This window comes from Zootoca vivipara, chromosome 1 (assembly GCF_965207765.1).
Source record: "Zootoca vivipara chromosome 1, rZooViv2.hap1.1, whole genome shotgun sequence".
Lineage (NCBI taxonomy): Eukaryota > Metazoa > Chordata > Lepidosauria > Squamata > Lacertidae > Zootoca > Zootoca vivipara.
Window position 1 is genome coordinate 73724113 of NC_142582.1, and position 25974 is coordinate 73750086.

Sequence of the window (25974 nt, forward strand, 5' to 3'; positions counted from 1 at the left end):
AGTCCCAGCTGTGAAGAGAAGAAGCTCTTCCATTTGTGACAGGGCACGCAGCTCAAGTGCCAGGCCACTCTCAAATCCAGATTCAGATATCTGCATGTCTTAAACTCAATGAGTGCTCTCACATTGTCACAAAGCTTACAACGCTCACATAGAGCAATTTCTACATACTGTTTGATGGCCGCCTAATTTATTACGTGAAATGCTGACCAATCTGGATGTTAGTCAGTCTGTTCGAGTAATGTTTAACCCGAAATAAAAAAAGCTTGTCAGATAAAAAGGGTGTGAATCCTTTCAAACCGTTATTTCACAGAGCTTTGAACACTTCTTTGACGAGACAGGTAATAATTACATGGAAAGTAGCAGTTAGTCCCTTTAATCCTGTCTGTACACTAAATCCCTGCGACTCTCGAGTGAACCAAATCTGAAGTTTCTGCTGCAGCCTGGATTGTACTCTTGAATTTAAGAATATAAAACCATCAAATTATGGAAATTGTATTTCTCTTCTCGTTTGGAGGCTCAGTCTCTAAATGAACAAAGGGACAAATCAATTTGACTAGAGCTCCACGCATTAGCACCATGGCTACCTTCATCCCCCCGAAGGTCAACAATTTTGTCGCCTGGGATTATGTGGTCTTTGCAGCACTCTTTCTGGTTTCTTCTGGCATAGGAGTCTTTTTTGCAATCACAGAGAGGAAGAAAGCCACTTCCAATGACTTCTTAGTCGGTGGCAGGCAGATGACTTGTGGACCAGTCGCTCTGTCACTCACTGCTAGTTTCATGTCAGCAGTGACTGTGCTGGGAACGCCAGCCGAGGTGTATCGGCATGGAGCTTCCTTCATTCTCTTCTTCCTCGCATATATGTTTGTCATCATTTGCACTTCAGAACTTTTCCTACCTGTGTTCTACAGATCCGGCATCACAAGCACTTATGAGGTAAGCACTTTCCACAAATGTTGTTTCTGTCAGAATGCAGATCTTGACATTATATTTGGAAATCTTAAGGCATTGTGACAACATTGATACTGATTCTTTAAACATTCTAATCCTAAATTGCATTGCCTGCCAAGTTCAGCATGGAGGATGTCAACCTGTCTCTCCCATAAACGTACTGTCTACACCAGCTGCCTCCAATCTGCTACCCTCCAGATGTAGCTGGATTCCAACATTCATTATCACGGACCACTGGCCATGCTATCTGGGGTTGGTGGGAGTTGTCAGGAGGGTATCAGATTGGCAGTGGCTGGTCTAGATTAATGCGGTATGCCAAAATCAGTAATGACAATAAATAGGTCCATGCTTTAGATAACTTTAAATAGGCTTCTAGTTCTGATGGAAAACCCTTTTTTATTGATAGGATATTAGGGGTTTTGTTTTTTTATGGGCTTTGAGAATCTATAAAACAGCATAATGAAAGAATAAGGAATATCCTTCAGTGAATGAATATCTTAAGATATGTCATGTTAAAGAAACGGTTTTATAAACCTGGAAAGAATGAGATATGGTTATTAGCAAGATTTTTTAAAAATTAAAAAATGTTCACAAATAGGCCTTGCCTGGATACCCGATCAATAATGATTCTCTTTCAGAACAGCTATTTTTGATACTTCCTGTACTTTGAACATTATATAGGTTCAGTTGTTTGGAATAAAGAGATAGATAGATCTACAAAGTGTACAAGTTCTGCAGCTGAGTGTTGTGATACAGCTGACAGCTTCTATCCATACTTAAATATGGATATGTAGTATCAAATCCTTGATATAGGGAGTAGCAAGGCTGGCTGAGGTAGACTAAGGCAGCCGCCTCAGGCAGTGTCACCACAGTGCTCTGCCTGCCCCTGTTGCTGCTGCTGGAAAAGTGAGGAGACATGGCACTTCTCCTCACTTCTTGGGCACCACTGCAGGCAGCACCCATCTGCCTGCCACAAGAGAAGCAAGAAGAAGGGACTGCAGTGGTGGCTCCCAGGTTCCGGCAATATCTCATGCACAACCCATGATAAGCAAGACTTTAGGGAGGGGGGCGGAAGCTACCTGTTTTGCCTCAGGCGGTGCAATAGAATGGGCTGCCCATGGGGTAAAGACAGTTTAAATATGTATGTACAGAATTGCTATAATGCCAAACTAGATGTGATGTGGAATACCCAAAGGAACATAAGTAAAGTCCTATTGGATGAGGCTGAAGACCAACCTAGTCTAGCATCCTGTTCTCAAAGTGCCAACCAGAAGCCAATGGGAAGCTCACCAGCAGAACCTGAGAAGAACAGCCCTCTCTCCTCTTGTGGTTTCCAGCAATGCATTAAGAAGCGTGCTGTCTCTGATGTTGGTGCAATCAACTTCTAAAGCTGTCTAAAGTGGTGGCCAGTATGACATCTTGTGGGAGCCAATTCCATAACTTAACTATGCTCTGCCAAGAAGTGCTTTCTTTCGCCTGTCCCACGTCACGTTCTAATAGAAAGAGAGGGAGAAAAGCCTCTCTTTCCCCATGTTCTTATGTGATAAAAGGCACATACAACATTGATACCTGTCTTTTTTTAATTCTACAATGCAATGCATTCTCTCTCTCTTGTGGAATTTAGATTGGAGAAAGAAAACAAATAATAGGTTAAACAAACATTGTCTTCCTGATCTTTAAAGCTGGTATGTGGGGCTGTTAATCATGCATATCCCATATCACATCTACTTTGGTTGTGTTGATTTGGACAATAAATCATTAAGACACCATTAGATTATTATTATTTTTTTAAAAAAGAAGTCCACATCCATTCAGATTAATGGACACACTTTGGCATAATTGAAATATGCATTACACTGTTTTATATATGTGTACTGTTTCATATATGATTTTGTTTATTGAGTAATATCAAATATGATTTAATACATAAGCTGCATTTACTCTATTCATCATTTCTCACAGTACTTGGAGTTAAGGTTTAACAAGCCCGTTCGCATGGCTGCAACCATGATTTACATATTGCAAACGGTAAGACATGTTTTACATTTCAATGGGTGGCATATGTCAAGGTTTCTAAATAGTGTGGAGGTGATCCAGTATGTGTGGCTCTTTTTTGCACAACTTCCCATTTTTGGAACAGCTGACACAGGATGTGACCGAGAATGTTCACATGTGCATGGAGAGTGTCTCTATCTTAGATGAGGATGGGAAGTTCTTGCAATTCTGGACCCTAGGTTACTATTTGGAAATGATCATGTCTGCAACATTATTTCTCTGGGGGTTTAATGGTTTTCTTTTTAGTGGAAAGCATCATTTGAGTCTAACTCTTCCTTGTCCTTGGGTTGCCATGGAATTCTGCATACAGCAAGAAGATTTGCTCTTTCTCAATCAGAGAGTAGGCCTACTGGAATCAACTGATGGGAACTGATCAACAAGATCATCCTACTTCATTTATGTATAGCACCTTTGGGGTGCTCAAAGTATTTTAGATGCATTAGCTTTCCAGCTGCATGTCAGGAGCAAAGGAACAGTGAACTTCCTGCCTCAAGCCAGGGAAGAACCACTGGCTCCTTCTTCAGGGACACAGTGTATTTTGTTTCTGCCCAGAATGTGGAATATTCCACTGTTGTCAAAGACTACACTCATGTCCAAAAGCAGACCGTGCTTCATGCAAGCTCATGCCAGGAGCCTGACAGACTAATGACTTTTTATTTGCTTTAAGATTCATCCTGAGGAGAAATAGTATGGCACAGCAGGGAACATCTGGCATTATTTGCACATTGTGTGCTATAAAGAGAACATCCTTTCCTTTTCTCCTTAGAATTGCGTAGCAGCTTCTAAGAATGTTCTTTAACATTGCAATAATAGCCACTTCCTGGAAGGAATCCACGAGTAATCTTCACAAATCATATGGGTCAGAAATTGACAGTATCAAATTGTGGATGTCTAAGGTAGTTTGCAAAGCAAGTGTAAAGTTTAATTGACTTTTTGTTGTTGTTTAGTCATTTAGTCGTGTCCGACTCTTCATGACCCCATGGACCAGAGCATGCCAGGCACTGAATGTTTGGTCCCGCAGTTTGGTCAGACTCATGTTGGTGGCATCAAGAACATTGTCCAACCATCTTGTCCTCTGTCGTCCCCTTCTCCTTGGGCCCTCCATCTTTCCCAACATCAGGGTATTTTCCAGGGAGTCTTCTCTTCTCATGAGGTGGTCAAAGTATTGGAGCCTCAGCTTCAGGATCTGTCCTTCCAGTGAACCCAGGGCTGATTTGCCAGGAGTATCTGCCATCAACATTTTGTTGATGTTGAGCTTCAGACCATATTTTGCGCTCTCCTCTTTCACCCTCATTAAAAGGTTCTTTAATTCCTCCTCATTTTCTGCCTTCAAGGTTGTGTCATCAGCATATTTGAGCTTGTTGATATTTCTTCTGGCAATCTTAACTCCAGCTTGGGATTCATCCAGTCCAGCCTTTCGCATGATGAATTCTGCATATAAGTTAAATAAGCAGGGAGACAATATACAGCCTTGTCGTACTCCTTTCCCAATTTTGAACCAATCAGTTATTCCATATCCAGTTCTAACTGTAGCTTCTTGTCCCACATAGAGATTTCTCAGGAGAGAGATGAGCTGATCAGGCACTCCCATTTCTTTAAGGACTTGCCATAGTTTGCTGTGGTCGACACAGTCAAATGCTTTTGCGTGGTCAATGAAGCAGAAATAAATGTTTTTATGGAACTCTCTAGCTTTCTCCATAATCCAGCGCATTTTGCTCTTTGGTCTCTGGTTCCTCTGCCCCTTCGAAATCCAGCTTGCACTTCTGGGAGTTCTCAGTCCACATACTGCTTAAGCCTGCCTTGTAGAATTTTAAGCATAACCTTGCTAGAGTGTGAAATGAGGGCAATTGTGCGGTAGTTGGAGCATTCCACTGCCCTTATTTGGGATTGGGATGTAGGCTGATCTTCTCCAATCCTCTGGCCACTGCTGAGTTTTCCAAACTTGCTGGCATATTGAGTGTAGCACCTTAACACCTTAATTGACTTTACTTAGTGGATAACCAGATATAGATGTCTATTCAGGGAACTCTCTTGTTTCCCAACACGATTCCATCCTCCAAATGAATTCCATGCAACTAGATAGCACCAGTAATGCATTGACACTTAGATGAACTGCTCACCTTACAAAACGCTTAGGTGATCAGAGAATTCTACAGAACTGTCAAATCCAGTTCAGAGTAAGGTGCTAACTTACTTGGTGTGACACTATGGGTGATACTCAATGCGGACTAGACTAACTTAAGTCCACTGATTTCAATGAGTATTGTCTGAACAACACTTATGCTGGATATTTGTATAATTTAATCAGTAGCAGATGGCGCAGTGGGATAACGGAACTCACTTGATAGCTGAGTTGCAGCTTCTTAACAGGGGGAAAGGGTGAGGTGGCAAGGAGGTTGCTGCTGTGCAGATGCATTGGCAGAAGCACCAAATTTGCTCTGATAGTGAATTTGCTGTTTTCCAGAAAGGAGGGGGGCAAGATGGTAGAGAGGTCTGTGCAGTGGAAATGAATTGACAGGATTTGATCCACTGGTGTGCTTGAACCATGATGATCTGCCTGCCACCTTGTCGCTCCCCCCTCTCCTGTCCAGTAAGCAGCAGATGTTGGAAGGTCAAGTGAGGGCTTCACTTCCCTCACCCCATCTGAATGCATTTTATACTGTTTCATATCACTGATACTACAAAATGAAATGTGGTTTTTTTTGCCTAGGTATGTTTCTTTAAAGACTGAAAGTTTAAGTTAAAAGCAGAATGCAATGAATGTTGCCAGCAGTAATGGCATAGCTGCCAAGTTTTCCCTTTTCTCGCGAGGAAGCCTATTCAGCATAAGGGAAAATCCCTTAAAATAAGGGATAACTTGGCAGCTATGAGTAATGGCCAAAAGTTTCCCAAATTGGCATTCTGATTATGGGACTCTCTCACATCAGAAAAAATGGCTGGCATCTACATGGTGTGGTTTTTGACCCTAGCTGAAGACATCTCTCTCCACAAAGGCAGCATAGCTGTCAACTTTTCCCCTTTCTCGTGAGGAATCCTATTTGGAATAAGGGAATTTCCCTTAAAAAGGGGGAAAGTTGACAGCTATGAAAGGCAGTCGAGGACAGTTGATCAGTGTTGTCCATTTGTAATGAGGGACTGCTTTCTGTTGTTGCCTTGGTCTGCATTCAATGCTGGTTTTAATGGGTTATTGTGTTTTATAGTTTTAATAATTGTATATGTATAAACCACCCTGATGTGGTCAACTGAAGTGCAAGCCTAACTATGTCTACTCAGAAGTAAGTCCATTGAATTCAATGGGCCTTACTCCCAAGTAAGTGGGGCTAGGGATGCAGCCTTAGTTACCATAGTCCTTAAGGAGCCACAATACCTTTTGTTCCAAATCCTTCTGAATCCTTTTAAGTGTTATTATGATAAATATTTACTTAATTTTTGATCCTACCTTTCTTGCAAGGAGCTCAGCGTGCACGGTCCTCTCTCACCTTTTACCCTCAGAGCAACTTTATGGAAGTGGGCTAGACTGAGTGATGATGGGTCACTGGCCCAGATGAGTTTCAGAGTTGAAGGGGATTTTGAACCTCAAACTCCTGGGGCCTCATATGACACTGCTCAACACTGCAGTCCAGACTGTTGTAAATATTCATTGCTATAAGCAGAATAGCCATTTGCTCAGGTGGAAGGAGATTTAGATCACTGGCACTGCAAGCAACTCAACTGGATATAGTCATATAAATTTGGGGAATGTGATGAACCGAGATGATAAAAAAAGAGTGAGTGAGAGAAGTTGTGTTAAATAACATATCTCTGTATTCGCATGCATACATGAATACATGCTCCCCTTTGTGCGTGTGCATCAGTGCTGGCCGAAGTGAATATATTTATATGAACAGAACCACAGAATCTGGTGCAGCGAAGAATCCCTGTGCCCTTTGTTTTGCTTATCTATTAGTCTTTGCTCTTTTCTATGGACAGTTGTCTATTTAGAACTTGCTTTTGCCAAGATTCCAGTTTGCCCTTTCCATATTCTTTCTGATCCTTTTCAGATTCTTTACACTGGAGTGGTCGTCTATGCTCCAGCCCTGGCTCTCAATCAAGGTGAGTGTCCAGGCCAGCAGGCCAGAGCTTTGCCAATTGTCACAATGCAAGAACTGTAAAGCAGAAATGTGAACACCAAATGCACTGAAAAGATCTATGTCTTCTCCTGTTACCTTCCCATTGGCATCTCTCAGTCCCTTGTCTCCCCCCCCCCCTTTCTATGCAGCATCAGGATCGTGTTATTTATTTGCTAGGTTTTCCTTTTGCTAAAAAGTAACCGGAGGAGATGTGCACTGAACGTGCTACTCGAGGTCTTGGCAAAGGTCCCGGTTTAGCATAATGATCTAACACCATGTCATGTACTTTGATACTTTCTCTCTTTGCACTCTTCTGTCTTAATGTCATGTGTAATGTGAACAAGTACAAACTGATGTCCCTCGAAAGGCTATAGACTTAGGCTGTCTGACACTCCATCATTTAGCTTCTAAACCAGATTTGGTCTGTTCACCAGAGTAAGGAATTCTCTGCAAATAGTATGCATCATTCAGAGAAACAATAAAATTGAATTTCTGTTATCAAGGATGTAAAAGGAGGTAATGGAAACAGATAAATAAAAGCTGTGTCTTTCTTTATCCTGCTAGAAATAATACATTTTAGATTTCATCGTGTCCCTAGGTGAACCCTGCCTAATTTTATTTCCTTTGGTTTTGCAGTGACTGGATTTAATCTTTGGGGCTCAGTATTTGCAACAGGAATTGTTTGCACCTTCTACTGTACCCTGGTATGTACTTGGCATACAGTTCAACTCAAAAAGCTTATGAAATAAGGATTTTATAATTTGGATTCATATTTATGTTAGTGAGGGAAAAAAATGATCCTATGCTTTTGTGCTCAGTAAAGGAGAACTTTTAATTTCTCATCAAAATTTGTTTCAAAATACTCCGTGAAATTATCAGGGCAAGGACGAAGTTTTTTGGTTCAGATAAACAAGTGATAATTTTCAATATAGCCTACAATCCCTGTGTAGGGAAGACAATGTTTTATATATGTTGGAAGCTGCCCAGAGTGGCTGGAAGCCACCCAATCAGATGGGCGGGGCACAAATAATAAAATGACTGCTATTGTTATTATTGAGTTATACACATTCCGCCATAATTGGAGGATGGAATCCCAACCACAATTTCCTGGGATTAAGCTTCACTGAACACAGTGGGAGATCTTTCTGAGTCAATAGGAATAAGATTGTGCTGTTGCTGATACAAAGGAGGCGATTCTTTCTTATACCCTTATGTTGGGGGAAGAGGACATGAGTGGCCTTTCAGATGTTCTTGGACTCCTTCAGCCATAGATGGCATGGCCAAGGATGGTGGGAATTGCACCTCAAAAACGTCTAGCAGACCACAGGTTATGCACCCCTGTCTTACGCAGTTGCACATAAGTAGCAATTCTCTAGATCCCTTACCTTGGAGTAAGTCCAATGGAAGAAAATAGGACTTATTTCTGAATAGACGAACATGTGAGTCCTGAGTTGACTATCTGAACAGGATGTTATGAAAAGGTGTGAAAATCATAAAGACACATTTTTAAACCTTCCTGAAATGGTAACTTTTTCAGCAAATAGCAGAGCCTCTTGATAAAGCCACTTCCGCGCCTGCGACGGAGGTGGGGTTGTGGGCTGCCTGACTGTACCATCGTGTAGGGGCTGCAAGCTCAGCCCCTACGCAATGGTAGGTTCCCACCTGCGTCACCCCCCGACCAGCCAATGAGGTCGGTCGGGGTGGGGCCACCAACTCTAAAGCGCTCTGCAGGCGGGAAAAGCTCCCTCTTTCGTCCCTCTTGCATAACAATTAGATGGAGGAGGGGCAGGTTACGTCATCAGCTGCCCAAATTTGGAGAAGTAATTCCGTTAAAGGATTCCGGGGGCGAGGCTTGGTCCTGAGCCTGGAGTTGCCTGGGCCATAAGGCACGCCCCTTCGGTGGCCACAGGAAGAGCTCTAGTAGATCTACGTCGCGGGGCTCCTTTGTGGTGGTTAACTTCTCACAGACTTCAACACACGGGTTGGAGTCGGATATAGTCTGTTAGGTTCCAACGCCTAAGCCAATTCCGCTCAACATGCATAATTAATAAAGTTGTGGCCTTAACCACCCAATTAAATCTTAATCCCTGTGTCATGAGTCTTTATTCAGGGGAAGGAGGGCTATTGCCACACAGTTCAGTACCGCACTAATTGCATTCTTTCCTCCCTCTCTTTCCCCTCTCTGTTTCTGCACTAAATCGGTTTTCAACATGACAAGATCTTGCTAAGATCTGAACTTTGGGCTTCTTCCTGTAATAAACACAAATTACATATATTCTCTTTCTCTCTTTGTCTTAGGGCGGATTAAAAGCAGTTGTCTGGACAGATGCCTTTCAACTGATCGTTATGGTGATTGGGTTCGTAACAGTATTGGTTCAAGGAACTATTAAGAATGGGGGCCTTACAAACATTTGGGAAGATGCCAAGAATGGCTCACGCCTCACTATATTTGAGTAAGCAGAATTGGTTCTCATACAGTACTTGGATCTATGGACGTTTTTGTTCCTTTGTCAATAACCGTATTGTTAAAAGTGGCCAGCAATGGGCAGAATGGATACTGAAAGGTACTGAGGAGTGTTGTGGAATACCTTGGATAATAAAAACAGCTTTAAAAAGTTAAAAGTGGCACAGAAAATAAAAATAATAAACTGATGGCATTCAATCATTTCTGGAAACTGCAGATAGTGTGGTTCTGTCATATCTTGAAAGGAATGTTGGTCCATAGAACAGGGGCAGCTACACTAAAACTCATATTTAAATTATTAAAACTTCAGCACAAGGATTTCCACTTGCATAACAAGACTTTCCCTTCTCCCCCCCAATGTGTCCTGGGAGCGCTCCCCAACTCCCCCCCCCCCGAGGAATTTTGTTGAGAGCACAGGGTGCACAGAGAGAAGTAGGGGGGAATCCCATTTCACAAGCAGAAATCCTTACATTCCTGAGACATGATAACTGGATACTGCCTTAAGTCAGGATCCAGCTCATTGTATTTTTCATTGTGGAGATGTGTATTTCTTTCCCATTAATAATTTGAGGTATTATAGCTAGGAAAATGTTGTTTAAATGTTGAGTCAATTCATATTTGAAGCCCCTCCCTCAAATAATAATAATAAAGGAAGGGATTGTGTATGTGGATTTACAGAGACCTCGCTGCTGTATTCCTAGATATAGGATGCTTTTTCAACCCAGTTTAAGTAAAAGGGATCTAAGTAGTCAAACTCTCTCCAGGATTGCAGCATCCTAAACTAACTTAAGGTGTGGAGGCTAAATGAGTTATCATCATTGTGTCTCATTTATGTAGCTTTGATGTCGATCCCCTGAGAAGACATACCTTTTGGACAATTGCCATAGGAGGGACATTTACCTGGTTAGGAATCTATGGAGTCAATCAGTCCACAATGCAAAGATGCATTTCCTGCAAAACCGAAAAGCATGCCAAGGCGTAAGTAGTCATTAAGTTTGGTTCCAAACTGGAGCATAACTAAAGAGACATACAGGCAGCTGCCCATTTATGCGGGGAAGCATGTACAACTCTTTCTGTGAATTTTAAGGAAAACATGAGGGTGGAGGGGGCGCACTCATCTTATTTACTGTACAAAATGGCCAAGGGATCTTTATTGTTGTTAACAGAATGGCACCTTGAGAGATCCCATAGTCTAAAGGCCATGGGATAGAACAGAAGTCTCCCAAAACCACTCACTGTGACCCATTTCCTAGGAAGCTCTTTCTGTCCCCAAATTGGGTTAGAAACCAGATTGGAATTGATATATTTTCTATGAATTACCAGTGTACACCATTCATGTACATACAGCCAATATGACTGCCACAATCTTTGAAAAAGGGCCACTCATAGTTTTTAAACACTTTTTCTAAAAGTAGCAAACAGGAATGACTTATTTTTTAAAGGCATATAACCCCTTTCTCTTTTTCTCTCTTCAGTGCACTGTATCTAAATTTACTGGGGCTGTGGGTCATCCTGACATGTGCAGTCCTTTCAGGATTGGTGATGTATTCCCATTTCCAGACCTGTGATCCTTGGACGGCTGGTTTTATTTCAGCACCTGATCAGGTACAGCAACCAATCAGATACGTAAATGCAATGGGACATTTTTAATATTGGAGGTATCCGAGAATACACATCTGAATCTTGTTGTTTCCCTTACTGAAATTCACCCTTTGCTGCACTTCTAAAACTGCACTTCTAAATGTTACTAGAGGGTCAGGCTTGGTGGTACTCTCGCCAAATGAGGGCAGATACACATCACGCCAGGAAGGCTCTTAGGAGAGGCGATGCCGAAAATGGGACAGAATCATAGAATTATGGAATTGCAGAGTTGGAAGGGACCCCGAGAATCAACTAGTCCAACCCCCTGCAATGCTCCCTCTGCTTCAAATATCCAAGGAAGGAGAGTCTACAACCTACTTAGAGAGTCTGTTCCACTGTTGAATTGCTCTTACTGTCAGAAAGTTCTTTCTGATGTTTAGCTGGAATCTCCTTTATTGAAACTTGAATCCATTGGTCTGTGTCCTACCCCCTGGAGCAGGAGAAAACAAGCTTGCCCCATCTTCCATGTGGTTTTTATCCTTAAGATATTTGAAGATGGCTATCATATCTCCTCTTAGTCCCCTCTTTCCTAGTACAGACTTCCAGTTGGGTACATTATAAGTCAGGGAGTCAATTCAAATGGTGGTATCCAATGCACTTATTCCATTAGCTCAGGGATGTACACTTGTTCAGTGGAACTTTCTCCTCCTCCCTTGCATGCATTCCCCTCATATTTTTTGAAATATAAATTTATACCCTGCCTTTCCCCCGGTGGGGTTCAAAGTGGCTTCAGTACTACCTAAACACAGAGATTAGTCTGGAAAAATAAGCTTCCCTTCTTATTAGTTCTTCAGTAGGAGCTGCATCTTAGAAATTTCCTTGAAAGAAAAACCAAGGTGGGCTGCACCCTCTTAATAATTCCCTCAAGTTTATTGTCTTTCGCTGTTATTTGTACATCAACTGTTTTGTACCAGGTTATATTGCCTCATTGAAAAGATATTTCAGATTGGTTAAGCATTACCTCACCTCACATAATATTTTATATGGCAAACCACCCTGTGATCTTCAGATGAAGGGTGTTATAGAAATTTAATAAATAATGATAATACAGATAAAAACAAGAACCACTATAAACATTGGGGGGGGGCACAACCATTAAATAACAATCAACATTGATAGACTCTGCTCTGTAGGGTCCCCACAGAACAGCTTTTTGTGCAACAGAGGAGTGAATAAACTTTCCTAACCTTCCTTCCTTTCTTTTCTGCCATCCAGCTAATGCCGTATTTTGTTATGATCATCTTTTCCACAACCCCTGGACTACCAGGATTATTTGTTGCATGTGCCTTCAGTGGAACATTAAGGTCTGTGTTTTAACTGGGTTGCCTCTACTCACATTTTGTATGCTGTGCTCAGTTTTAATGGAGGCAAACCAAGCAGAGCATCGCACAGGGGTTTAGTGTTGGTGGGGCTGCTGCTCTTGAATCTGCCGCATCATTTCTCTCACTCTGCCAACTCCGTCCCTGCAATGAAATGCTGCAGTGCTTTGTCTTTCCGTATGCAATCCAGCACAGAGCTTGTCATGTGCTCTGGCAAGCAGATTTCCACATATTTTTTCTCATCCTATAGAAAACCACAATATGATCTCTTATGTACCAACCTATCAAACAGTGATTTTCATGTTAAAAGAACCTCCAGTGTCAGAAAACATAGATGAGCACACACAAAAGTTAAGCTGGTAATGGAAAAATATGTCACTCTTACTTCCCTGTCTAATTCTGGTGGAAGATACTGTATCAGTCAGGTGTTTGTGAAGAGTAAAAAAATCAGACAAGCGCTGGAGACAAAAAGCACCTGCCTGAATAGGCTGGCAGGAGAGATGGGGGTAGATTGGAGCAGTTAACCTGGTGCCCTCTAAATTGATATTTTTTTTTATTTTTAGGTGTGTGGGGGGGAGGGGAATCATGGTGAAGTGATTGTGTTGGTGCTCCTCATTCTGTTTCATTCATCTTATCATACCACTAAAAAGGCTTTTAAGCAGAGGTGATGTAAAATCGCAACCTGCATATTAAGTTCTCCTCTCACACAGACATTCCTAGTTTTCAGAGTTGTGTGAATCAGCACTCAGGGTTGTTAATATCCAAACCAGCACACTACATAGCAGTGCAACCCACTCTGGGACCTGTAACTAAATTTGCTCCCACAGGAAGTAGTGATGGACATCAACTTGGATGGCTTTGAAAGAGGGTTAGAGAAATTCAACGAAGCCATTGGTGGCTACTAACCACAATATCTCTGTTATATGTTCATTGTCTGAGGCAGTGTGCCTCTGAATGGCAGAATCCCAAGTGGGAAGAGTGCTGTTGTGCTCAGGTTCTGCTTTCAGGCTTCACATAGGCATCTGATTGGCCACTGTGAAAACAGGATGTTGGACTGGAGAGGCCATTGGCCTGATCCCGCAGGCTCTCCTTATGTTCTTTTGTGGCTGTGATGCAGCCAAAGTCCTCACAATGTGTGTTTTCACTTTCACAGCACTGTGGCTGCAAGTATAAATGCTCTGGCAACGGTCACATTTGAAGATTTTGTCAAGCACTGCTTACCAAACCTATCTGAACGTGCGAGCACTTGGGTCAGCAAAGGCTTATGTAGGTACAGTAAATGGATTTGATTCTTCTGAACTGTAAGGCCACAAATATGCCACAAGGTCTATTGGGCAAAGCTCTCTTCCTATTAAAATCAACAGGTCATTTGCATGATTCCAATATATTACAAATCTTGCATTCTTTTTGAACTCCTTAATATTACCATTAAGGTGACTGTTAATTTGCCTGTCTGACCAGTTTCCTTGTATATTATAGCCCTGTTCAGGCATTAAGTGCTAGGGAGCATATGGGCACAGAACAGACTCCCCTCTGCAGACCTTCTCCCCAATGCATGGAAGGCAGGAGTGGAGCATCAGTGGGAGAGGGCCAATAAACAAGTTCCCACTTTCCATCTCACATTATTGTTATTGCATGATGTCTGATACTGGAATGGGGTTTACAGCCCATTGATAGTATGATGTCATCACTTAATGGATATTTGGCCATTTAACCTCTATTGTCCTTGAGTTGGTTTTTATTGATAATGGTTTTGGAGTAATATTCCCTGAGAAGTTGTTGTACCAGTAACCATGCAACTATTTTTTATTATTATTTTGGAGTGAAGTGTTAAGAACATAGCATACCAAGTCAGACCATTGGCCCATCTAGCTCAGTATTGTTTACACAGACCAACTTGACTGACGGACCAGGAAACAGACCTTGGGGTTATAGTAGATAGCTCAGTGAAGATGTTGACCCAGTGGTCGACAGCTGCAAAGAAGGCCAATTCCATGCTAGAGGCCATGAGGAAAAGAATTGAAAATAAAACTGACAATATCATAATGCCATTATACAAATCCATGGTGTGACCACATTTGGAATACTGTGCACAGTTCTCTTCACCTCACCTCAAAAGTGATATTGTAGAGTTGGCAAAGGTTCAAAAAAGGGCAACCAAAATGATCTTGGAGATGGAGGCATTCTTCTATGAAGAAAAGCTGCAGTGTTTGGGACCTTTTAGCTTAGAGCAGGCCTTCCCAAAATTGGGTATTCAGCTGTTTTTGGACTACAGCTCCCATCATCCCTAGCTAGCAGGACTAGTGGTCAGGGATTGTGGGAACTGTAGTCCCCAAACAGCTGGAGACCCATGTTTGGGAAACCCTGGTGAGAAGAAAGGTGAATAAGAAGCGACATTGATAGAAGTTTATAAAATTATGCATGGCATGTGGAAAGTGGATGGAGAAAACACTACAAATCAAGAACATCCCATGAAGTGGAATTCTCAGGGGCAGATAGAAAAATTCTCAGGGGCAGATAAAAAAAAGTACTACTTTGCACAGTGCATAAACTATGGCACTTGCTCCCACAGGATGAAAGTATGGTTACCAACCTAGATGACTTTAGAAGAGGATTAGACAAATTCATGGAGAAGAGAGCTATCAATGGGTACTAGCCATGATGGTTATGCTTCCACAGTTGGAGGCAGCAATGCTTTTAAATACCAGTTGCTGGAAACCACAGGAAGTGAGAGTGCTCTTGTGCTCAAATCCTGACTGCAGCTTTCCTAGAGGCACCTGGTTGGTTACTGTGAGAACAGGATGCTGGACTAGGTGGGTCTTGTACCTGATCCAGCAGGCTCTTCTTATGCTCTTATATTCTTGACCGGGGGAGGGGGGACCCATTCCTCATTTGCAAAAATTAATTAATTTACACATGACTTAATTGCCCACTGGCCGACCTTTTGAAACAAGCAGAGAAGCAAACCCAATAGACCGAATTAAAAAAATAAATCAATAAATGTCTGGCCTGATGCCAGTGCAACATAAGAGTAAGCTAATAAGATGGCTGAACTTTTTATCCCATGGTACATTTAATGATTTGTGCTCCACTGCTACATGGTGTCAGATAAAAGGAACCACAACTTGATGGCATAGCTCACCCTTTGTATTTAGAAGGTCTGGGTTTCTATCCCTATCATGCCCAATTAAAAATATTTCCAACTGTACCCTGGGGTAGATATTGGAGAGGCATTGTTAAGTAGGAATAGATGGTCCTGAGTTATACAAAGTAATGATCTGTTTAGGTTCTATAAGTAGCTGAGAGCTACCTTCATCTATTTCATCTGACTGGGACCCACTAGGTGTTGCCAGAGCCATGTTTTCATCAGCTCCAGACAGCCTGGCTAATGGTCAAGGATGGTGGAAGTTATTGCCCAGCAGCATCTAGATTCTAGAGGGCCCATCCTTGATCTATTGAGGTATCATGCACAGCAGTTTTCAGCACTGCAGTGTGCTGAGCTGAAATTCAGACCTTGAAAAATCTGTCACACAGTCAAACTGCTACTCAACGGTCCCTGAATTTGATAGGATGTGGTTTTGTTCATATTAAGTGTCGGCTTTCCATACAGATGTTATTGACACTGTGAGATGTTAAAGCTTTAAGAAGAATACAGATTTCCTTTTTCTATAAAGATGAGGATAGAAACATTTATACACACTCAGAATTAAGCTGCAGAATTAACTGTGCTGGCTTCCAACTATGAATAGTTGAAATTCGAAGGTTTTTATTCCCCATGTTCTAAAAATGTCATAGATGACTTGTCTGGAAGAGAATTCCAAGCAAAGGGCATCCTTTAGTACTGACACCGGTAAGCAGAGTAATAGAATGAATAGACCCCCCAATTGTGCATATATCAGATTTCAGAACACAGGTTCAGAATCATGGAGATCTTTCATGGGTTAAAAATCTCACAAGAGTACATCTGAATGTTTGAGGCTGTAGCTGATGATGGTGGGCAACTCTTTTTCAGGCATAGTATTTGGAGTGCTATGTACTTCCATGGCTGTAGCAGCATCGTTCATGGGTCCTGTTGTGCAGGTAACTACATATTTTAAGATGGTTGGTATGAACTGGAGCCCCTGCATGCATCAGGAGTTTGTGTTCTCTCCCATGAGAAGTGGCAATCCAGCACCTTTAGTACACAAAGTTTGTCTGGCCATAAGAGAGACCAGGGAGCTCCACCCCAAAGGGGTCTGCTGCTACTAGGAACCCCTGCCCATGTTCTTAGCTGCATTATTTCTTTTCCTTGTGGATAAGCAGGATGAAATATCACTCTTCTATTTGGTCAAAACTAAGATCCAGTCTTTTTCTTAGTCTGAATATGTTGAAACAAAATGGGATCCTTGGAGATATGAGCAAATACCCAGTCCAGGAACCCTCGTGTGTAACAACGGGTTGGATTTTCCAGTATTGTTTCAACTTGTAGCGTCTGCCCTTGAACAAGCAAACTGTTGGCATTGCAAGTTATATCATGAGGAGTGCTCTCCTTCATGTTCATCACAGGGCCTCCTCAATGCACAGGGGAAATCCAGAAAGATTATTTTTACATACTTTCAGGCATGTGTATGGGTCTTGAGCAGGCATCCCCAAACTTCAGCCCTCCAGATGTTTTGGACTACAATTCCCATCTTCCCTGACCACCGGTCCTGTTAGCTAGGGATCATGGGAGTTGTAGGCCAAAACATCCCCAAACTGCAGTTTGGGGATGCCTGGTCTTGAGGAACATGCTATCAAAACTGCTAGCCAATTAAGGAAATATTAGTTGCTTAATGATATAATTGATTGATTAAATCATTGCATGCTATTTATTAAATTTTGATCTATTGATCAACTGTTACATATGAAGGGAAGGGAGAAATCATGCTTCCTTTGTTTTAGATCAATGGTGGCTGGCCTGTGGCTCACAGATATTGCTGGGCTTCAACTCCCATCAGCTTCAACCAGCAAAGTCAATAGTTAGGGATGATGGGAGTTGTAGTTCTACAACATCTGGAGAGCCACAGGTGGAGAGCATCTTTCAGCACAAAGGCCGCATTCTCTCTTGGGGCTGCAGGAGTAGTGGGTGGGGCCAAAGCCACACCCACTCCTCTTCCATCCATCCACACTGATTCTTATATCAAGAATACATTAGGGGCACCTATTTAGTTAAGGATGGAATGCGCTGCCATTCCCCTTCCATACCTTACTATTTGTGGAGGAAATATAAGAACTCCTTTCTTTAAACTTGAAAACAGATTCATATATTTATGTTACTCTGTCAAGAAATGGTACACAAAGAAGAAATAGAAAAAGGCATGTTTTCTGAGATAAGAAATTGAAAGAGCCATCATAGAAGGATGCTGCAGAGACACTTGATGACAATCAATAGCTTTCTAAAGCATCTCCCGTGTTTCCTTTCAACAGGCTTCACTTAGCATTCATGGGATGTGCGGGGGACCTATGCTGGGATTATTTACACTAGGGATCATTTCCCCCTGTACCAACTGGAAAGTAAGTAATAAGAATCACATTTTCAAGACAGCTCATTTCACTTACAGTATTTGTTCTTGCCAATCAATCAACCAATTAAAGCAATTTTTACTGCACTCTTCAGTGAAAACTCTCCCAGGGCATCTTACAGCAGTGAGTCACGAGGTGGTTGGTGCCCTCAGGTTGGCAATCTAAAAGACATAAAACACAAAATAGAAAAGGGATTGAGAGGGAAGAGACAGGAAAAGAAGAGGCAAGTTTAGGCATTAGATCTTGGTCTCAAAGTTCTTACAGCGACCAGCTGGATTAGAATCAGATGAAGGTGAGGAGGAGCCAAGAGTTGCTCTCTCTGTGGCACTCCTTTCCATTTCTCTCTGTGCTGCAACCTGACGGAATGCTTGCTGCTGGGTGATAGATGATGGAAGGAGCAGCCAGATGGAGCTGGGTTTGCAGAAGAGCTGCTTCCTTATTAATACTCTGCTGCATCCTGGTGGAGCGGATGTTGCTGGAGAGGAAGGAAAGGAAAAGCCTGGTGCAGCTGGTTTCTGAATAACACTGACTGATTGGCCTGCTGTTATTACTGGTTTTAGTGCTGGTGCAAAACCTAGCAAACTGCATTGCACTGCATACGAAAAACATATAATAACCTGGTTCTCATTTAGTCCCCCCCCCAAAAAAAAACCACATCATTTAACCAAGCAGACCACTGAGAGGGGTAATTCTGTATGGTTAAGGGTTGTAGTACATCCTATATGTTAGCCATGGGGGACCATCCAGTCTGTGGCTCATATTAGCACTGGTTGGGGACCTAATCTGGCTGTATTACCCATGCCACACCAACCTGTGTCCCATGTGGGGTAGGTAAAGCAGTGGTGGTCCTCCAGCTGTTTTGGGACTACAACTCCCATCATCCCTAGCTAACAGGACCAGTGGTCAGGAATGACGGGAATTGTAGTTCCAAAACAGCTGGAGGGCCAAGTTATGCCACCACTGCAGAAAAGGAACAATAGGGAGCCTTGAAATGCAATCCCACTTCTTTGAAAGCAGGGCTTGCTGTTATTGCTGATCAGCTGATTGACATTGATAGCAACTCCTGCTTTCCCAGACAGGAACTCCCTAGTGCAGCCAATCCCTGCCCAAGCAGGGCTTGCTGGCAGCAAGGGCCACCCGGCACCATGGTTCAAAGATCCCCCCGGTGCCCCCCCATCCAAAGATCCCTCCGCCGCCCCCCGTTTCACCTTTTTACAGCGGGGAAGAGGTGGAGGCTCTGGGGCTCGCCCTCGGCGGCCGGCCGCCTCCTGGCAGCCCTCACACGCTTCAAGGGGTTGGCGAAGCACGCGCACCATACTGGGCCTTGGCGCTTTGGCAGCTCCTGCCGCCATGCCCTGTGGGCCCCTTCACCGAGGGGGAGATGGGAAAGGCAAGAAGCAGCCCTCCAGGTGGGCAGCACTTCGACGGGATGGAGGCTCTGGGCGCCGCTCGGCATGGCGAAGGTGGGTGAGGGCGGCAAGCTGATGCGGGGAGGCGCCATGTCCAGCCTCTGTCTCTTCTGTGGTGCCCTCCAGCGCCCTCCAGAACTTGGCGCCGTGGTTCCCCGCATCACTAGCCTCTATGGCTGAGATGCCCCTGCTGGCAGCACTTATCTGTTCATCTGTGCTGACAGTAAGGCCTGCAGGAACTGTTTGTAAGTTCCTGATTGTGAGCTTCCAAGGCAGTCAATTCCTGGTAAAAGTATAGGATTGCATGCCCCACTTTGGACTGGCATTTTCTTTTGCAGCCCAGCCCAAGTTCAAGCTGAACTGCAAAGGAAAAAGGAAAGAACCAGGAGTGCAATTAGAGGGTACTCCCAATTCTTTCCTTTGAAGTTGGGTTAATTGATATCATCCGTGACCCATGGAGGGCTTAGGATTTTGACTATTTCCCACTGTGATATGGAGATGTCACTGTAAATGTGTTCCAGAGATGAGCAGCCCCTTTTCCAGCTGGCAATGCTGGCAAGCACTTTACCCTGTGACTCTCCAAAATACTGTGAATGTCTAATTTTCTTTTGTGATTTAAGGGTGCTTTGGGAGGTCTCCTTACTGGAATCACCTTGGCATTTTGGGTTGGCTTTGGAGCTTTTGTGTACCCTGCTCCAGCTGCAAAGGCCCTTCCATTATACCTTTCCACAGCTGAGTGCATTGTCAATAATACAGAGACTGTACCCACTATGTTTCCTACTTCATCTCCCATCAGGTAAGATTCTAAACTGCTCTCCTTCCAAGCTACAATATGTAGACAATTGTGATTAGCAGGAGTTTCTAAGCAAATGTGGTTGGCTACAGAATAGTTTATTTAGAAAGGGAAACTCTTTCCTTTGCTTCTACTTTATTGGGCTCAATCCCCAGCTATCTTAAAATGTTCAGTTTCTGTTAATTGGTTCTCATGGGAAACTTACAGATTCTTGCTTCACACAATTAACTCAAGGCAGTGTCAATTTACTCTTGGCAGAAAGCCAAGGTCTGTCTGACCTGGAAACTACTCTCTCTGATTGGTTAACGACCAGCACTGAACTCTGTTATCTAGGAATGCTAGCACAGTTGTTTCTTGTTGGGTGTTAGGAGTAGGAGTGCTGCGTATGGTTGGAGAGAGAGAGAGAGAGAGAGAGGATTTATTTTGCTTTGCTTTGTATGCAGAAATTCTGCTGGTTTTATTTTCTTTTAATAAATCCTGTAAATAGTTATTCTGCGTCTAGCCGACTAGTCATTTTCACCTCAACTAGCTTCTGTGCAGGAAAACTCTGCTACGTTTGGGCTAAAGCCACTAGAGCTATGCCTGACACTTTAAAATTCTAAGATAAAATCCTGGATTTCTCAATTTATTTCAATGAGCAGCACTGGGGACATTTACAAAATGCCATCGAGTTTTTATGGGGCTATTTGGATCATCTCCCCACCTCCCACCCCATGAATTATGGTGGGTTGTTTTGGGGTTTTTTTTGACCCATAATGATTGTCCATACAGTACTTCTGCAAAACATGGGCTTCTACTGAGTCTTTGTATGTGGGTGTTGCACAATGGTGGTCATTCTTCTCTGGAGCTGGGAATTGGAAGATAAATTAACCAATTCTTGCTCAAAGTGGTCATATATATTGACTGTACCTCAAATTTATCATCCTAGGCCACACCTGGCAGACACGTGGTATTCTCTCTCCTATCTTTACTACAGTGCTGTTGGGTGTCTTGGATGTATAGCTGCGGGGCTTCTGATCAGTTCGGTTACAGGTCGGTGCTTTACTGGTTTTTGTGGTCCGGACTCTGACATTGTTTTATTCTACACAATTGATACTAGCTTTTCCTTAATAATAATAATATTAATTTTTATTTGTATCCTGCCCTCCCTGGCCGAGGCTGGGCGGTTTACATCATAAAAACAACACAATAAGAATAAAAACAGACATCAATTAATTAAAATGCATCTTAAAATTAATTCAGACAAGTTAAAATCTGGGTAGGTGGCAATTATCAGGGTGGACTTGAGAGTGGTTAATAATTGCCAGGACCAACTGTTTCCCCTGATCATACAAGGACCTGTGAGCAGGTGGGGGGGGGGCTCCTTCGGGCTTGTTTGATACAAAGGAAAGTAAGTCAAGCTGCACCCTGCCTGAAGGCCTGGCAGAACAGCTCCATCTTGCAGGCCCTACAGAAAGATGTTAAATCCCGCAGGGACTGGTCTCTTGTGGAGGAGCGTTCCACCAGGCCGGGGCCATGGCTGAAAAGGCCCTGGCTCTAGTTGAGACCAGTTTCATTTCCCTGGGGCCCGGGATCTTCAAGGTGTTGTTAACAGACTGTAAGGTCCTCCCATGAGGCATACCAGAAGAAGCGGTCCCGTAGGTACGAGAGTGTACTTTGAAGTGCACAGGATTACTGATTTGCATTTAAGTGAGCTGTATGTTCTCAAGTGGGACGCGGGTGGCGCTGTGGGTTAAACCACAGAGCCTAGGGCTTGCTGATCAGAAGGTCGGATGATCAGAAGGTCGGTAGATAAATAGGTACTGCTTTGGCGGGAAGGTAAACGGCGTTTCCATGCACTGCTCTGTTTCGCCAGAAGCAGCTTAGTCATGCTGGCCACATGACCCAGAAGCTGTACGCCGGCTCCCTTGGCCAGTAAAGCGAGATAAGTGCCGCAACCCCAGAGTCGTCCGCGACTGGACCTAATGGTCAGCCTTTATGTTCTCAAGGCTGATTCATCTTTCAGTCTGAGCTTCAGTTTCTCATAACTCATTTTCTTGTGAGAATTTTTTGACATTTTTTATTTTATTGTTCTCCTAGAAAATGAGGACGACTTTGCAGAATTTTATCTGAATATTCTCCACCATTTTTGTGTGTGTGTGTTGGGGGGGGGGGAATGGCCACCATTCCTCTACTCACCCACCTACCCAAATAGTGTGCTAAAATAGCACTAGGTCCAAGATATGACAAATGCAAAATGGCGGCCAGGTACACAATGTCATTGGTGATGCTGCTGAAAGCAAACATCCTGCCCATCCTTCCGCCATGGCTGCCAGGCTGCGGATGTGGTGGCAGCTCTGCAAAGTCCCATGGGCGCAGCTTGGGGATAAGGATCTCAGCTTTTCTCTAGAATTCTGTTAGCCTTTTTCTGGAAATCAGCAATAATTCCAATTATCAAAGAACGGCTGATCAAGCTAAAAGAGGCAGTTGAAACTGACAAGTTGATAAGCACATTTGTATTGATCTCTGTGTTTTAATGGATTATTATGTAGCAGCAGAGGAACCTTCAGGTTTAAGGGCAGAATAAAAATTCTATAAATAAGGTTCATTACAAAAAAAACCACCCCACAACCCCACCCCAATCCAAATTCCTAGTTGACTGGGGGAACGTGGACTCTATTCATTTTGTACTAGACTAGTCTGTGTGGTTATAAGAATAGATCTACATTTTGTTTTGCATTGTCAATGTTTTGCATAGAATATTGTTATGCAAAAACAACAACAGTGTTTTGATAGATGCTTGACTCTTGTTTTCTTCTGCCAAGGTCCAAATAAAGGAGAAGATATCAAGCCACTCTTAATTCGCCCTGTCTGCAACCTGTTTTGCTTCTGGTCTCATAAATGTAAACACTTGTGCTGGTGTGGCGTGGACCACGATGACAGCAAAGCACTCCACGTGAGACTCTTTCCTTATAAACCTCCCCACATTTCCTGCAATTGCTGGCCTCTGGACTCCATTAAACCCACAAGCCCATTTAGGCTGAGTGCATTATCATAATATGTGCTTCCAAACCTGATAACAGAACTTATCTTTTTCCAGTCACCTGTATAGCAAACGCATTCACCATCATGGGAAACATGTACAGTGGGTTGGTTATCACAATCATCCTGGAGCCAGCGCTAATTGAAATGCACATATCTTGGCAATATGGCACTGCTCCAGTATGCTACTCTTCTGAACGGAAATATCTAAGAGGCAGGTTTCTGAAGGGATACCAGATTGAGGATTGCGTTGTCAGCTGGTTGCTGCTGAAACAAACACCATTAGAGTAACCCCCCAGTAGCAGTTGAGTATTTAATGCACTTTGGTTGCCCATGGAAGACACAATTTTCAAACACTCCCATAGTTCCAGAGTTAACAGGAAAGGACATAATGTTCTATAATTCTGTTGGACAGCAACATCAGTTTTCCAACCAGTATAGGATGAGGGCTTTTTTTTCAGCCAGAACTCATCAGAACTGATTTCCGCCACTTTTTTTTCTAGAAAAAAGCTCTGTATAGTCTGATAAATATACAAGCATACAGTGGTACCTCTACTTACGAATAACTCTACTTACGAATGGAGCTCCGTCCGCCATCTTGGATGCGGTTTAGATAGGATTTTTTTTCTACTTATGAATTTTTAGATAGGGTTGCTTCGACTTACGATTTTTTTCTCCCAATGCATTCCTATGGGATTTGACTTACACATTTTTTCTACTTACGAATGTGCGTTTGGAACGCATTAAATTCGTAAGTAGAGGTACCACTGTACATTTACACCATCTGTTACTCATAAAACACTTAAAATAACATATAATTAAAAAAAGCCAAGCAGCTCTTTGATTTTATTTCATTTTTTGTAAATTGCAATTGCTAATCCATATGATCATCATGGAATATACAATATTGATACAATATTTCAGGCATGTAACTTTAACTATATTTCTAGAAATAGGTGTTGGTGAATGTAATCCCCCCCCCCCGGCTAAAAAAAATACTTTTGGCACAAGCCATGCTTATACAAAACTCTCCATATCTAGAAAAGCTTTATCCCAAATATTTCTTTGTGGTTCTTATATGTGTAGTTCTATACAAAACCTAATGCAATCAGTTCGTTTATATGCCAGAAAAGGAACTCACTAGCATCAGCCCACCCTCCCAGGTTTCACTCGCATCCCTCTCAGCTTCCATAGAGCTTCCCAATCCTTGTCTTACAGTTTATGACCTTTTTGTATGTATAAGGATTCCTCCAGATGACCTGTTTATTCATTCTGATTTGTTTATGGTGTGTGTGTGTGTGTGTGTGTGTGTGTGTATAACAATGACCATTCATCCTGCATTTGTCCTGATTTGTTTGCGGGGTATTTATGTGTTTTCCATTCATCATTTGTTCATCACAGAGCATTTCCCCATCACTTTCCAAACCACACACACACACACACACACACTCATGTGTGTTTTAAGTGGATTTGTTGTTCTAGAGTGCTATAGAATCATAGAATTGTAGGGTTGGAAGGGACCATGAAGTGCAGGAATCTTTTTGCCCAACATGGGGAAGCCCATGACCCGGAGAGTAAGAGTCTCAGACTCTACCAACTGAGCTATTTAGCTTCTAATAATCCACTATAAATGTGCAAACCTAAAGTTCTGGTATGTCTTGTATACTCAGAGGAATGGAAACTAATCCACTTCTTGACTTAACTGTCCTTCCTTCCTTCCTTCCTTCTTCTTTTTACATTATTTCTCAGGAGGGATCAGAAGACGATCTGCATAAAGGTCTTGGAAAGAAGGCAGAAGCAAAGGATGCCCTTGCGAATGGATTCAATAAAGAAATGCTGAGTCACTTACCTGGTTACAACCCAAGTGAAAAATCCTACACTAATACAAGCATAGAGACGGAATCTTACTTTTAGGATGTACAGGAAAAAGATCATCCTGCTAACCATAGGAATGGCATGGAATTGTCCAAACTTTAGGAAAACAAATCAGTGGCACTACAAGTAGCCGAGGAGGCATTTAATTATTATTTAGTAGAGGGTTAGAAGCTGCATTTATTTTTATTTTCAGAAGTCATTTTATAACACGGAAATTCTTTCTAAGACTCAGTGGTGGTGAATGTGGCGAGAGAAAAGATGGAAAGACATATATGTGTGTGTTTTTCAGGAAGAATGGAACGTGCAGTTAACGCTCTAAAAAGTTTTTATTTTTATTTTAATTCCCTTGTATTTTTCGCCAGTGCAACTTGGGTATTCATCTTCCATTGGTCCTAACATGGAATTCTAAAATATGAACTATGTTACAGATGCATACTTCCTGTCCAAACAGCAGTGTCATTGTAGAGTTTTTCCTCTGGAGTACCATAGGTTGCCTAATAAAGTACTTGAAGAATTTGGTGTGATTTAAAATTCATTATGGATTTTCCCATTGTGGCTGATCAGAGAAGCTGTGAAAAGATCTTCAACGACTGACCTCTTTGGCAACATTGTTTGTTTTAGGGGGAAAGGGGTGGCCTGATTATTCTATGTACCCATTTGTGTGAATGCTCAGTAATGCTGTGACAGGTTTTACTGAGAATACTAAAAGCAGTGGCAAAGCTCTGCAGGGAAATTTTGAAATGTCCCCTTTCACACTGATTTGCCCTGCCATACATGAAACAATGGTTCTATATTTCTG

At 42.6% G+C, this 25974-nt stretch overlaps 1 protein-coding gene across 2 annotated transcripts; it reads left to right on the plus strand.

The window, feature by feature from the left end:
* The first annotated feature begins 434 nt into the window (after positions 1-434).
* Positions 435-25687, plus strand: SLC5A12 (solute carrier family 5 member 12). Of its 2 annotated transcripts, none has more exons than XM_035117619.3 (15): positions 435-933; positions 2911-2976; positions 7044-7095; positions 7749-7816; positions 9411-9565; positions 10414-10554; positions 11052-11181; positions 12433-12521; positions 13690-13802; positions 16549-16616; positions 17982-18068; positions 20107-20282; positions 21208-21311; positions 23084-23214; positions 25050-25687. In XM_035117619.3, exons 1-15 carry the CDS (start codon positions 577-579, stop codon positions 25212-25214), a joined length of 1902 nt encoding a protein of 633 aa, XP_034973510.3. In that variant the 5' UTR covers positions 435-576; the 3' UTR covers positions 25215-25687. The 2 variants fall into 2 exon arrangements, with proteins under 2 accessions (XP_034973510.3, XP_034973519.3); XM_035117628.3 differs by having other exon boundaries at positions 21256-21311; positions 25050-25347.
* Positions 25688-25974: the final 287 nt, after the last annotated feature.

Excerpts from the sequence above, each read along its gene's own strand:
- SLC5A12 (XM_035117619.3), top strand. The coding sequence starts at position 577 with ATGGCTACCTTCATCCCCCCGAAGGTCAACAATTTTGTCGCCTGGGAT. Across the intron at positions 2,977-7,043 it reads TGATTTACATATTGCAAACG|ATTCTTTACACTGGAGTGGT; the intron begins GTAAGACATGTT and ends GATCCTTTTCAG. Across the intron at positions 23,215-25,049 it reads ATGACAGCAAAGCACTCCAC|GAGGGATCAGAAGACGATCT; the intron begins GTGAGACTCTTT and ends ATTATTTCTCAG.